The 15,109-nt window shown below is 38.3% G+C and overlaps 1 protein-coding gene across 1 annotated transcript in view; it reads left to right on the plus strand.

The window, feature by feature from the left end:
* Nucleotides 1–13,197, plus strand: part of TAB2 (TGF-beta activated kinase 1/MAP3K7 binding protein 2) — a 56,051-nt gene extending 42,854 nt beyond the window's left edge. Inside the window, exons 3-7 of the mRNA XM_008635318.2 lie at nucleotides 379–1,837; nucleotides 8,481–8,641; nucleotides 9,286–9,379; nucleotides 10,696–10,776; nucleotides 12,984–13,197. Of these exons, the coding sequence (XP_008633540.1) occupies nucleotides 379–1,837; nucleotides 8,481–8,641; nucleotides 9,286–9,379; nucleotides 10,696–10,776; nucleotides 12,984–13,129 (1,941 nt within the window). The 3' untranslated portion in view covers nucleotides 13,130–13,197. The remainder of the gene's footprint in view (nucleotides 1–378; nucleotides 1,838–8,480; nucleotides 8,642–9,285; nucleotides 9,380–10,695; nucleotides 10,777–12,983) is intronic.
* Nucleotides 13,198–15,109: the final 1,912 nt, after the last annotated feature.

Here is a 15,109-nt window from a genome sequence, read left to right on the forward strand (position 1 = left end):
CTGTCATTTTCCTCCCTAAAGCCAGAGATTTGGTCTCTGCTGAAGATGGTTCTGAAACTGAGAAGGAATAGGGAGAGTATTCATCCAAGGTGTATCATACTGTATAAAGCTAGCTTGTCAAAGTCCGGGATCTCCCTGTCACTGCTTCAGAGACATTGCAGACCTCCACTCTTGGTGCCACTGGCTGAGTCACTGTTCCCAGAACAGTGAGCTTCACATGCAAGCCCCTTGTGTGTGTAGAGCAGCTATGCTAGCCAGCCACCTAAAGCTTTCTGTCTGATGTTACGTTGTTAATTTTTCAGTTATGATTGGATGGATGCGTACGTAACTATGAGAGTATTTTATCAGTAATGTCAAACTTTCATCTGTCTTTTTTAGAATAACAATAATTTGGATGCCTGCTGTGCAGTTCTCTCTCAGGAGAGCACAAAGTATCTCTACGGTGAAGGAGACCTAAGTTTTTCGGATGATTCTGGGATTCCTGGACTACGAAATCACATGACATCTCTTAATTTGGATTTGCAGTCACAGAACATCTATCACCATGGAAGAGAAGGAAGTAGAATGAATGGAAGTAGGACTCTAGCTCACAGTGTTAGTGATGGACACGCACCTGCGCAGGTTCCACAAGGATTTAATGTCTTTGGGATGGCTAATACAGTTAGTGCTTCTAATCCAGGGCAGCATCTTGGATTTCACCTAGGCAGCAAAGGAGTATCTAACTTGTCTCAACAAACACCCAGATTCAACCCCATTATGGTAACTTTAGCCCCAAACATTCAGCCTGGTCGCAATACCCCAACGTCTTTGCACATACATGGTGTACCTCCTCCTGTACTTAACAGTCCCCAGGGAAATTCTATCTATATTAGGCCTTACATCACAGCTCCTAGTGGTACTCGACAGACACAGCAGCAGCCAGGCTGGGCATCTCAGTTTAATCCCATGCACCCTCAGCAAGTGTACCAGCCTTCTCAGCCAAGTCCCTGGACTACTATTCCTACATCCAGTACTACGCCACATACCTCATCGCAACACTCAACACAGCCAAACCAGCAAGGCCACCAGACTTCTCATGTGTACATGCCTATCAGTTCTCCTACTACTCCACAAGCACCTATGATTCATTCATCTGGTAGCTCACAATCTTCTGCTCATAGCCAATACAACATTCAGAATATATCCACAGGACCTCGCAAAAATCAAATTGAAATCAAACTTGAACCGCCACAAAGAAACAGTTCTTCTAAGTTGCGTTCAACTGGCCCTCGCACCTCCACTGTTCCCTCTTCCCTCAACAGCCAGACATTAAGTAGAAGTCAGCCCACTGTTTACATATCGGCCAGTCCTCCAAATACTGATGAAGTGATCACACGTGGTCAGCCCAAGGTCTACATTTCAGCAAATGCCACAACAGGAGATGATCAGCTTGTGCGGAACCAGCCCACACTTTTCATATCGACAAATCCTGGAGTATCTACTACTGCTAGGAATATGTCTGGTCAAGTAAGCATGGGTCCTGCATTTATTCATCACCATCCACCCAAGAGTCGAGCAGTGGGCAACAGCACCACTGCAACCTCTCCTCGAGTGGTTGTTACGCAGCCTAACACAAAATATACTTTTAAAATTACAGTTTCTCCAAATAAGCCCCCTGCAGTTTCCCCAGGGGTAGTGTCCCCAACTTTTGAACCTACAAACCTTCTAAACCTTCCTGATCACTATGTTGAACCAGAGGGTATCCAGCATCTTACTGACCCTGTTTTAGCACATGTGGATAGGATCAGTGATGCACGGAAATTGAGTATGGGATCTGATGATGCTGCCTACACGCAAGGTAATATTCTTAATATAAATTGTAGAGATTTTGACCAGGTTGTCAATTCAGTATGTAGATTGCAGAACAGGAACCTTTGTGATGTTAATATAATATCTTTAATTTTAGCATTTGTGAGTGTTTCCTAAATAAATAAAAGTGGTTTATAAGCAAATCATAGATTTCTTTTTATGGTAAAGATATGAAACTGAATATTTGGAGATATTCTTGTGTTTGTCTTAAGCAGGTACGTTATCTGTTTAATGGAGTCATACCATCTTCATTTTTATGTTGTTCTGAAAGAAACGTGTACGTTTGTTCGACTTGTCCGAGTGATTTAAAGCTACAATTCCACTGTCAGATTTTTGAATCAGTTGAGATACTGTTTGCATTGGATAATGTTCCCCTTTTATTTTTTTGCAAGTGTTATTTAAGAAGAAGGAAAAGCAGACTTCAAAAGCAATTAGTGGGATAAAGTGTTGGCCTCCATGTTTCCTACTCTGTGCCTGACAATAAAATACTTAAAGTCTTGATACTTCTGTTACATTTTAAAATGTGAGAAGGAGCGCCAAGCCAAAGGAATCTGTTTTAACGGTTCAGTGGTAATGGAAGAGTAAAATTTAGAATATGTGGTACAGCAAGATAACCTGTTAATATTTTTCCTTCTGTTTTCATGGGTGTACATGCTTTTATGACCAGCTTGATAGTTTATTAACTCTGCTGTAAGCTTTTTATATAAAGATGTGGGATGAGTCTTAGGATATTTAAGCAGTATTCATGATAGGTTGTCAAAATAATTTGTCTTTGACCTCACTGGTCCTCTCTGGACTTAGTAAACAGTTCAGAACTAAAAAAACTGGCTTGTTCCATGACCACTGTAAACATTTTTCAGATGAATTTTGCCATTTTATTTTGTGTAAGTAAGTACAGTGATCAAGACACAGAAAGCCAGGTCTGCATCTGGAGTACTATAGTAATGAAGTAAATCAAAAAGCGATTCTAGCTTGTGCACTACTTCTGGATATAATCATCTTTGGTGAGGAATAGTCAATCCTAACTCAAAAGTTTCTAAAGATTATGTGTCAAAACCAAAAAGCTAATCATCCTTACATTCTCTTATGTTCAGTGCATAAAGAACTTCAGAAAATTCATCTGTAGGTAAGCAAAACAAATTGCCCCCCCCCCCCGGTCGTATTTCCTTTTCTTACTTTGGAGGAAGACTTAGCTGTCTGTTTTAGTCTTAGTCCTGGAAAACTTCATATACCCAGAAATTAAGCAATTGCAATCTTGTACTTAGGCTCTAAAACACTCTTCTAGATCATGAACTTGCTTCCCAAGCAAGCTGGGTACTTTTTAGGGGTTTGCAAAACTTCATTTTTGGTACTTTTTGGGGAGTTGTCCCTTTCTTCTGTTTTTCCTTTCTGAGGGCACCGACTTCTGCCAGGTCTGCCTCTTTATCTCTTGTACCCTTGGTAGTGATGGCCACTGTAACGTCCTGCACAATCTCTAAAAGCTGCAGGTATCAGCATTCTGCTTATCAAGATGAGGCAAGCTTGATACACAACCTAGAATTCCAGAAGCATTGACCTCCTACCTGCTGTGGAGCCCAGCTCTTCCAGACACCAAGATGCAGCTTTTAGATGATGTGTAGATGTATGACGTGGGCTGGTACAAGGGACCTTAGGAAGACACCATCCTTCTGTGTCCTTCACTACAAAGTTCACTTGTGCTGCTGAAGTTCTTTACATCTAGAGGTGTTTTGGATTTCTGTCATATGTGCTCCATTTCTGCAATAAGTGCAGTATTTCTAACATTTTTGTTATCATTAATATTTGGAAAGTTGAGAAGTCTGTGATAGATTTACTTGTATGGTATTGATGTCTGGAAATCCTAATTGTTGCTTTTAAACATGTTTCTTACACTTAGCACTGGGGTTTTTTCCTCTTACATACAAAAAGGGATTTGAGTTACTTGATGTCTTCTGTGTTCTAAACTGCTTATAATTTAGCCAAATTGCCAGAAGCCTTCCATGCTAGGTGCTTGTTTCAGTTTAATTTTAGCCAGAGAAGATGAGTAGTTTCTCTGGCCACGATTGGAGAAAAATGCATTTTCATCAGCTTTTCCATTTCTGCCAGAATGCTCCTTATCTTGGCAGGGAGAACTGGTTTGGGGAAAAAGAAACCTTGAGGTGGAAGGTAGAGTTGCTTTGATGTCAAAGGAAATTTCCTTTGCTCTTTTTATTTACTTTACATTTATATGCATGGCCCAACCCAGGAGAACAGAAGATGTGTTGGACCTCTCTCTAGGTGCCGGTGCTTGCCATCTAAGAAGTTTTACTTGATTATGGTGTGTGTAGGCACTCCCGTCTCCTTCCATGATTATGTTTCTGGTTTGCCTCCCAAGAAAGTCACAGGGGGTAATAGAAGGCTGCCCCAGATCTGTCTTTTTTTCTGCCAAACCTGGAGGTTATATAATGTGTAAAAGAGTGCGTACTGCTCAGATAAAATCAGTGTCATTTCCCTGGAAGGCTTGGTTGTATCTCTGGCACTGACTCTGTGATCCTAAGAAACTTGCTGTCACCAGACTTTTCAAAACTGGTTGCTGAGGGGTGTTTCTTGTTTTCTAGGACTCTAGTTTGAGATACTGAGGACTTGCTTGTGGAAATATTGAGTGCATGTGTCCCCTATTGAAGTCAGTAAGAATTCATAATGCTGTGAGAAGAATAATGCTAGGTGCATGCCCAGAAGGACAGCCAAAAGGGGATGCATTTTTATATTCCTCTCTTCAGTATCAGTTCTGTCTCTGCACAGGAGTATTCCCATTATTTAGCAGAGATTACAATTCATAATTAGTTTTATTAATATGAAGTAGTTAAGTGAGATTTCAATATATAATATATATGTAATTTAGTTTAGTATAAAGTGTCTTATGGATAAAAAAGTGAAATCCTGTTAGAAACTGAAAATTCTGTACTCATACATTTTTGTGATGGACACTCTGTAAGCATGCAAGTCGTGTGATGAGTAATGAGGCTGAACAGTTATTTAATAGTTGCTCATTCTGCATATAGCTTTCCATCTGTATAATGGGAAGGCATTCAATCAAGAAAATACATAATTGTGTAATAAAATCAATAGGTTGATGTTTTCTTACTAGGGAGCTTAAGTCCTTTGGTTAAGTATTACATGTCTTTGACTGTCTGACTTCTTCATAGTATTTTCTTTAATTTGAAAGAGGATGGTGTGCAAAGTTGAGTGAATCATTGGTACCAACTATAGTTATATATGTGGATGCATGTTTCCTTAGCAATTCTTGCCACTGTGTTTTTAATGTAATTAATTGATAAACTAGATTAGTAAATTAACATTTTGCACAGCTCTTGATTTGGTTTCTTGGAGCTTTTTAAAACTTAGAAAAACAAATAAAGCTGCAGGAAACAAATTTCCTTAATTCTTAGCCAGTCCTTGTAGATGTTTAAGAAAAAGGACTTGAATGAGATAAAGCTGTGGCCCATACTCCAAGGGGCTCTGAGCCCATTGCATCATGTGGTTTAAGAAAAAAATACCACCTTGTATTTGGCTCTGTATATCCGGCCCCACTCGTCAGTGAAGCTCCTTTTAAAAATTAAGTGAAGGGAGTATTGAAAAGAGAGAACAAAAAAATCAGTTTGAACTACTGAATTTGCATATCAAATGACTGAATTTTGTGCAGCTTCAAATACAGGTTTTGAAAGCATGCATAAGCATAAGTGTGTTTTGAGACTTCATTAACCTCCTGCCACAGAGTAATTGCATTGCCAGAAATCCCCTCCATATCTGGCAAACTAAGAAATTTAAGAAATAGTAGGTCTATAGAATAGAGTGAAATCTTTGTATTCCTAGATTAGAATTTATCTTAGAAACACTTAAAATAACAAAAGACACTCTAAAATTCACATGCACAGAGTCTTTGAGAAAACAGTTATGCGTACATTTACAAACTTAAAGGTATATTTAGTGCCTTACTGAGAAGGTCTCTGGGAGAGGAAGAGTGAACTTTTGTCCTCCAGACTTTCATGCTCCCTGTAATATGATGATATATATCATTTTTGTGAAAAATGTGCACTTTGAATGTCAGAGGAAACAGTGGCATCTGCCAGAGCATTGAAGTGTACTGCGCTCTGCTGAATGCAAACGTGCAGAAGTGCAAAAAACTTAATGTGCCAAGTATCCTGTTTGCACTTAATTAAGAAATTGAACTGCAGTTTTTCTGAACGTTTTCAGTTGCTCTGAGCAACACTAGAGGGAGCTGAATACTTAAATTGCCAGTTTCCATTCATAAATACCGCACTGAAAGGCAGGGGGGGTTTTGTCTTTCCCCCACCACTGTTTTCCTGCAGCTGCCAAATTGGTATTTAAGCAAAATTACCAAATTATATGTGGAAGTCTCTACTTAAACCAATCTCTTCCAAGTTCCTTATCAAAGTTACTTTTAATAATAGAAGAATAGTATATGATATCAAGTGATTCTTCTTTAATCATAGTGGTAATTTTTAATGTGTGTTTTTAAAACCTGTTGGGATTTGAAATTGTCAGATGGTAGTCACAAAGCTCATATGAGAATAATTTACATAGCTTTTCAGACATGGCATGAAAATGAAAAGCACGTAGTAGTGCTGTGGGCATCCATCAGTGCCTTCTCCTCCTTGTGCAGTTCTGTAATGACCGCTAAATTTCCCAGCCTCACAAGTGGGAGAACATCGAAATGAGAAATGGTGGGTTTTTTCCTTTACAAGAGTAGCTTAAACAAAAAAGGAGGTGGGGGATGTACAGGCAAAGTCTTAGTCATAGTTGTACTCTTGAGGCCATGCCATGCCGTGCAACCTGATATTCTGGTAACTGTGCTCTTCACCTACCACATCCAGCAGCACTGGCTACTCCCCAGCAGCCTGCATCCACAGTTTAACAGGTCTGAAGAGTTCTGAGTCTGGTCAGTGGAGCATAGCTGTGGTGCCTCAGCAGTCTTACCAAGGTAATGAAAACAGAAATGTCTAAAAGTGGAAATAAAATGTAGCAGGAGAAAGGGCTTGTATGCTCCCTGCAGGAGTAGAGGCAAGGTAGTCTTTGATTTCCTTTCTTTAGAGTTGCAGCTACATTTGTTTGTAAAAGGCTTTTTGAGAGGAGAGACTGTCTATTGAGATTACTTACCTGAAAATTCCAAGTCTTCAACAAAAATCCATCTTGAGATTTCAGTTATTATGGTTTTATATTACATATGAGCACAGCTGCAATTTTTACTGTAGTGCAATTACTGTGACCCAAAATAAAGGTGTCTGTTTATGAAAACTTCTCTGATTTGTACAAAACCTAGCAAAAGGCAGGTGTCATTTCAGTATCTTGTGAACACATGTGACTCAAAAGCCTAGGCTCGATCTCAGTAAGGCCTTACAGTCTGTTACACTGTTCCAAAATAGTTTGACATGGTTCCTCCTTTGGAAGAACCTCCGGAAGACAAAATGTGATGTGTGAATGAATGAATGAACAGGCAGGAGCTGGAGCAGAAGACAGTTCTTGCCAAAGATGTGGAAAGTTGCATCTTTATAATGTGCTATTTTTTTCTCCTGCTACTAGTTTGGAAACCTAGGCAACCAGATTTGAGTGCTTCTAGTTTTTTGGTACCTGAAGAAATCGTGAGGATCTAAGCATCATGTTCCAGCTAGAGTTTGGCTTAAAGACTTTGTGAGGCAAATTCAATCTTTTTAAAATACCTTGTTATTGCTACTTTTTTTTAATTTCCAGGGTGATATAAAAGTATTCATAGTCTGTGAAACTGATCACAGTTTATATGAATTACTAGTTTAATGGATGAATGAATGGCTGCGCAGAAGTTAAAATGATTCTTTGGTTTCTTTAATGAAATACATTTTTATAGAAGGTGATTATTACTTTGAGCAGTGAAATCTGCTTTTGTGATGATATGTGATAGTAAATGTGCCTTCAATGAAATGAACTCATTAGATTGCATGAATTTGTGTCATCTGCTACTTAGGTTCTTCATACCTTTAAAAAACTGGTTTAAATGCTAACTTCATTGTTTCTAAATGAGGTCTCCTTGTGCCTTTTGCTTTAGAAATAGTAAGCAGTGTTAGACATTAGAAGCTGAACTAATGGTTCTGCACCATCCAGCTGCTGATAAATATCACAGTTTGCTAGTGGTGTGCTTACTTCTGGTTTGGTTTCATTTGATGGGTCCTACTATGATGAACACTGGGTCCAATCCTAATTGCAATAAGCATATGTAGTGCTCCATATTGCAGTTGTCTGTCTGAAATCCTCTTCATGTTACCTGTTTAACAGTGGTTAGGCTGAATACACAAAGAAATATTAGTTGCTGGCTTTGGGTAGTCAGTCTTGTAGGTTTTTACAGATTATAGTTAAATATTGCATGGCCATTTATTATGTTGTATGTCTTTCTCATATTCGCTTGTCTGTAGTTAGTTTGTGCTGATTTCAAAAACAGCACTTTCTGTCTTATGGCAGAGATTTTCTTGTGAGGAGAATGGAAAAGCAGTCTGTAATAGTGGTTTTGTCTGTTTTTTCCCAAAAGAATCCTAACTTGCATCTTTATCTGGTGTTGCCATGTGGAGGATAATAAAGTAGATAAAATGGGACTTTATGTATTGCAGCTTTACTGGTACACCAGAAGGCCAGGATGGAGCGACTTCAACGAGAACTTGAGGTTCAAAAGAAAAAGTTGGATAAACTAAAATCAGAGGTCAATGAAATGGAGAATAATCTAACACGAAGGCGCCTGAAAAGATCGAATTCTGTTTCCCAAATTCCATCAGTAAGTTGAAATGTCTGTAGGGTATAAACCTAAACCACAAGTGTGGTCTGTCACAATAAATTGAAAGAGGGGTTATTCATATATTGACAATAGACTAGGGATGGGCAGTATACTTAGATTTAAGCTGGTAAACAGTATAGTTTAGAGTAGGGACTAAAAATGTGTTGTTTAACCACAACCTTGCAGGTTGCTGATCACTTTATGAAGTATTGCTTTTAAAGACAGTCACAAAAGGTTTGACCTGGTAATCCTTTCTAGCATTTCAGACTACGACTTAATACTCATACTGCTATCACACTAAGTACTTTTTGGTCTTTGTGCATATACTGAGCTCAAATAAACTGATTAATGCACCAGTTTTCAGTGCTCTCTGATCATCCATTGATCTGCTGGACCAGACCACTGGCTGTGCCCTGTCTGCTGTTTGGAGTTGTTCAGTCAGCTCTGAACTCTGGTGAGAGAGAACTATTCAGTGGGTCTGGAAGCTTTTTCTAAGATTATGCTTGGATTAAAAGAAAGGTGGTCATTAGGGAAGATTCTTCTATCATCATTTCTGAAATAACTAAATGCTGTCTACCTGTGTGTGACTGATAACTGTTATTAAACTGGGAAAATTAGACTAACAGGCAGATTTATTTTTTCAGCTGGAAGAAATGCAACAGTTAAGAAGTTGTAACAGACAGCTGCAGATAGACATAGATTGCCTAACCAAAGAGATTGATCTTTTTCAAGCAAGAGGTACAGTATGTCTTAGTCCATCAGTAACTGTAAATGTTGATTTTTTTTTTTCACTGTCCACATGTTTCAAAAAGGTCTGTGTCATAAATGATGACATAAATGATATACCACACTATTTGCAAAATCTTCACATTAGTTTGAGTGAAACCAAGGAAGTAACTGTCTTTAAAGTCTGTTGTTTTTGTTGGCCATATGATTTTCGTAATCCCACAGTCATTCCTATTTCATACTTGGCTCAGAAGAGAGAAGTTTGTGATGCCATTTATTTATTAAGTGCTGGGGGGAGGGGGGGAGATCGCGTTATCTGAGTATCAAAGAGAGAGAACAAGTTTTTTGAATGATACAACTATATATATGTGTCCATCTCTCTCTTTTGTCTTCCACTTCTGTCTGTATTTAGCCTCTCAAGTTAGCAAATATAAAGTGCAGTTGTAACTTCCAGTATGCTCTCTGCTTTACTTGTCTGCAGGGACTCAGCCTTTGCTCCTGAGGGTGAAATTAAGAGACAGCTGAGCTAGTTCAAGAGCTGCCAGCAAGAAAGCCGCCTCTCTTCCTGCTTCTCTCTTGCCACTTACTGAACTCTGTCTCTGTAGTAGTTTTTTAGACCCTTTGCAGAGCTGATTCTGTTCACCAGCCAAGCTACAACTCTTGCATTGCTGGAAAAGCTTGCTACAGCTGATGTGAGGGAGAGGCACGGGAAGGGAGAACTGAGATACTGAGAGGGAAGGAACTAATACTTCCCAATTTCAGCAGCAGTGAGCTGTTAGATCAGTTGGGACATGAGCCACAAAAGTTCTCCTTCAGACAATGTACTTGCAGTTCAGGAGAAGGTAGACAGGTGTGCTGAATGTAATGCTGCACTAAAAACCTGACCTTAAGAGTGAATGGTGGGTGATGTTTTTTTGCTTGTTACAGTAAATTGCATTTAGAACTTCGTCTGAGTTTTAATTCTAAGCATGTATAATACACTGCATAGTAGGTAAGATATCTCTGAGTAAAGTTGCAATGTGAAAAAAGTCAACTAAGATTTACTTACAAAATTATCTTAAAGAGTGGCAGAAGGATACCTCTAAGGAGTTTGGTTTGCTAGATTTTGTCTCTGACTTATTTTATATTGCATATTTTGGGCAATAAGTTTCTTAAAGTGTATTGCTGGCATGACTAATATCTCACTGGGGTCTGTATTGACACCTTGATATAAAAAGTGATAAGTGAATAATAGTATTGTTACAGAGTTACTGCCAGAAAAAACTGATATGCCTCACTACTCAAGTTTGTTTTTTTAAACTGCTGCACCTTTTTTTTTTTATTTTTAGGACCACATTTTAATCCCAGCGCTATTCATAATTTTTACGATAATATTGGATTTCTTGGTCCCGTGCCACCAAAACCCAAAGGTATTGTATTGATAAAATTTGGATTTGATACAAATACCTGTTCTGTATCTAATGCCAAGTTCTAATTTATGAATCTTGCTCAAGTGTTGAGTATGAAATGGATTACTTCAAAAGCATACAAACCTTGCATTTTATTTGTATTGGCAGTAAGTGTGCTTCTGTTTGCTCTTGTTTCCTCTCTATTCATACATTAAGGAAAGAGAAGTATATTAAATGAGTTATGTTAAAGATGGATAATACATTAGAAGGTAGTTTATGTAATGGAAGCATCTGTCTTTTCTTTAAAAATGAGCATGAGGTACGTTGTTTAGGGATCAGTGAAACTCACTTAAATGACTTCACCATTATCCATAGTGAAAAGAGTAGATTTACTTAGATGTAGTAACAACTCAGGTTGGTTACCCTGACTGGAATTCATGGCTACTGTAGAATATGTAATAAAAAGTTACATGAAAGCCTCTTCTGACTACTGACTATTGGTAAATATAGTTCTAGATAGTTGAAGAGGAAGGTGATGCAGTCCAGTATGGCAGTCAGTATTGCTGAATATCAGCCACTCTTAAACATTCTACTTGTCATTAGTTTGCACATTACTTATTTTTATCCCTCTCAGGATGCCAAACAAAGCAGAACAATTACCTCTTGTGTTTTATGTAAAGCAGAGAATGAAATTAACTTGTTTGGAGCAGCATCATACTATGACCTTAGGCAGACCACCACATGAAACAGAATCCACTGATGTTTCTGTGCAGTCTTTCTGTCGGGGAAGTTCTCCACATAATACATGTGTGCATGTGATTGGTCCTTGTAGTGTGCAGTAACTGTTGTTACAGAATCTCATCTTACAGATTTCTGACATTTCTGCATTGTAAAATGGTCTAGATAAATTGGACTTCTTGTCCTGCAGACTGTTTGCAACACTTCCAAACCGATACTGTTCTTCATGCTTTATAAAGCATTTTTTTATCCTTCATTACCTCACCTGGTAGTGAAAATACCAAGTAAACTTAAATCCATACACATTCCTATTAGACACATTTTACTACTAAAGCATGAAGAACTTACAAGTTCTGTCAATTATGTAGTTCCTTTTACAGTAAATAAAAACTAATCCATCAAAGAAGAAAAGTTAATTTTTTGTGACTAATTGTTACGAAACATTTCTATTGGCTTATCTTTTAGGAACTCACAAATTTAAGTGTTTCATTCAATCTGTCTTGAAAATGCAAAATTAACACTGACTGGTTTATAAAGCTCTAAAGTCCCTCTATCAATTATCTTTTTTTTCTTCTTTCTTCTAAAAAAAGTATCACTGCTGTATCTTAGTTCTTCGTTAACTTGAATTTTCATTTCATTTTAAGCTTCAATTTAGCTATCATGTAGGCTTTGACTTAAACCACGATTACCGCTGTTCACAAAAGAATAAAAATAATTCTTGCAACTGTGATCAGTACCACTGTACTTCCTGAAGCTCTTGCTGTCATTTTGCAGTAATTGCCATTGATTAGTTGCTGATGAGATGTTCTCCAGATGAAATAATGGGCTAAAGGATTTTGCAGTTGCTTAAACTGGGAATCCTTAACTTGAGAAGTCGCTCATGTCTCTTTTCATCCTTTTCATCCTTTTTCTCTCCTTCTTTTCTCTTTTAAAATAGTTGAAGGTTGTTGTCTAGCACATGCAAAAAGATGTGTTCGTGTGGTAGGGAGGATTACTCTAATGTTACAGAGCCAGGCATTGGTTTTTCTTCAGTACATCTCCTGCTGAGCTGGCTTGAGGAGGAACTGCTACCTTTGTTCTAGGATCAAAAAGTTAAACATGTCAAAGGGTTACAGAGCACTTAGTTCTTGTCAGAATGAATTTTAGACCACTCCGTAGACCTCAAACTTCTAAATCTCGTCTGTGTTTCCTGTGCTGATTAATTTGCAAATTTTACCTCCTTTTTATACAATAGCTTTGAACTGAGAGAAGAAAGCAGAGTTAAGGGATGGGAAACTTGCTTTTCATAGTTTTACCTTGAGCCTTTTGGCTGACTTACAATCAAGCTGTAGTCAAGGGGGCGGTAAAAAGCTGCTTCTGTCACTTGTAATAACTATGCTGTTCTCAGAAGAACAATATAGTTCTCAGTTTCAAAAAAAAAAAAAATCTCAAAATTCTTTCCATGCTGTTTTCAGTTAGTAACTGCTTATCTTATCTCTTCCATGTCACAGATCAGAGGTCCATTGTGAAAACACCAAAGACTGTTCCAGACACAGATGAAGATGAGGGAGCTCAGTGGAGTTGTACCGCCTGTACTTTTTTAAATCATCCGGCCTTAAATCGCTGTGAACAGTGTGAAATGCCCAGGCATTTCTGAGCCAACAGGCCCATTACCTTCCGTAAAACAATAGCAAACGTACAAGGAATTGTCCAGTCATTGGGGGGCAAAAAAAGCATTTATGCATAGGATTTTGTAAAATGGAAGGTGTGATGAGATGGTATTTTGCTAATGTTAAATGTCAGCCCACAGAGCAAGCAATACCTCAGAGTTGTGTCGCAGGCAGTTGACACTGATCAGCTGAAGGGCAATCTGCTGAGAGACTCGCCAGCTGCCTAAACCATGTACAGTATTACCAGTAACACACACCGTGTTCAGTGCCTGGGTGTTGCCCATCCTCTTCTCTGCCCCGATGTCACTACTGAATTTTGACAGGGGAAAGGAATAGAGTGCTAGTGTTTTTGTTTTCAGAGCTTTCAGTGAAACACTACATGCACAGAGGAGATCTTAAAAGGATCAAGGTTTAAATATTTAAACTGTTTGCTGCCACATAGTGCCTTTGATAAAGGGAAGAACTTCACAAATCAGTGGTACTCTTTGCCTTGTCTTCCCTGAAAACATCTCTGTGAAGCCAGAAATCAGTACAATCACATCTAAAGATGAAAAGGAAAAACTGCATGCGTTGTCTGTACAATACACACAGTGAAATACCCCAAAGCTTTTCCTACTGTACATAGCTCTAGAGCCTGCTTTAAGTGATTTCTTTTCTTCACCTTTATTATTTTCTTGTACTTCTGTATGTATAGTGTAATAGTCTTTTTGTTAACTTTCTTTTTTCCCTTTAGGTGATTAAGCACGATCATGTCCCTTTTTTTAAGCTTTTATCTGAGAGAAGCAATGCCTTAAAATAAGAGCATTAATAAGAAACTATGCACAAAATAGCTTTCCTCTGCTCGTTCTGTACATTGCTCTTGTAAATGCTGATGATCTGTGAAGACCTGCAGATGCAGCGTGGTAAAAGTGCAGGAAAAGTTGCAAGAGTTATCCATATAGTTCACTCTGTACACTGAGTTTTACGGTGGGTGACACAAAGGGAGCATTTTGTCTGGTGTGAGGAAACTTTATACTAGGAAACTTTCAACCCACCAACAGATCAGCATCCGAGTTAAGCTTGCTTCATCTGCTGGGTATCTTGCAGACTCCTGAAGAGAGATTCATTGGGGAAGTACATACAGTGCCAAAATCAACAGCAGCAGCATCGTACAGCTTTGTTCAAGGACTTTAAATGCTTTCCTGTTTTGGCAGCCAGTTTCTAAACCTGACTTTGTGGTGAAGTCTCATATTTATAGAAAACAAGGATAGCAATATTTAGGACAACTGAAATAAAGGCTGGAAAAGAGAAATCAAACAGACTTGAACACTGAAGCAACCTCAAGCATCTCTTTTATTTTGATGATCTATTTTTTTAAGGAAAATACTCACATTATCGGGGATGTATGTAACCGAGATCAAGAAAATGGAATTCCAGTACAATATGCATGAAAGACGGCACACAAAGAATTATGTAGCAGCAGCACTTAGCGTGAGGCTGGAGGGAGTGCTAACAATGTAGCAAGAGACAAAGTAGACTGTCACCCACTGTAAACATCCGCCAGTGGACACTTTTATTAGGAGTTTTACAAGTGATCTATGTGAATGCACAGAGGCCTTTGTTTTGAAGGCTTTGCATTTTTTTTATGTGGGAAGAAAATGTCAATCCCAGGTAATTAGGCAGTAGACCCAAAGCACTTGCATTCAATGCATTTTGTTTATAAAATGAGGCCTTGTTTTTCAGCTTCATCTGCAGTTCTATGTGAAGATTGACAAATCAGTTTTTACCTGTTTATTAATAAAACCTAATTTGGATATCTTGAGTTGATGGTTTTGTGATTTAGCTGGGTAAACTGCCTTTGTAACAGATAAGTTATTTATAAAAATTAAAAAAAAATTATATTCTAATGTTTTCTTTCGTTATTTGTTTGCTTTTTCCATGCTGTGGAGCAACAGAATACTCAACAGAACAGCAAGCATTAACAGTAT

The sequence above is a fragment of the Corvus brachyrhynchos genome, unplaced genomic scaffold, assembly GCF_000691975.1.
Source record: "Corvus brachyrhynchos isolate BGI_N302 unplaced genomic scaffold, ASM69197v1 scaffold595, whole genome shotgun sequence".
Taxonomy (NCBI): domain Eukaryota; kingdom Metazoa; phylum Chordata; class Aves; order Passeriformes; family Corvidae; genus Corvus; species Corvus brachyrhynchos.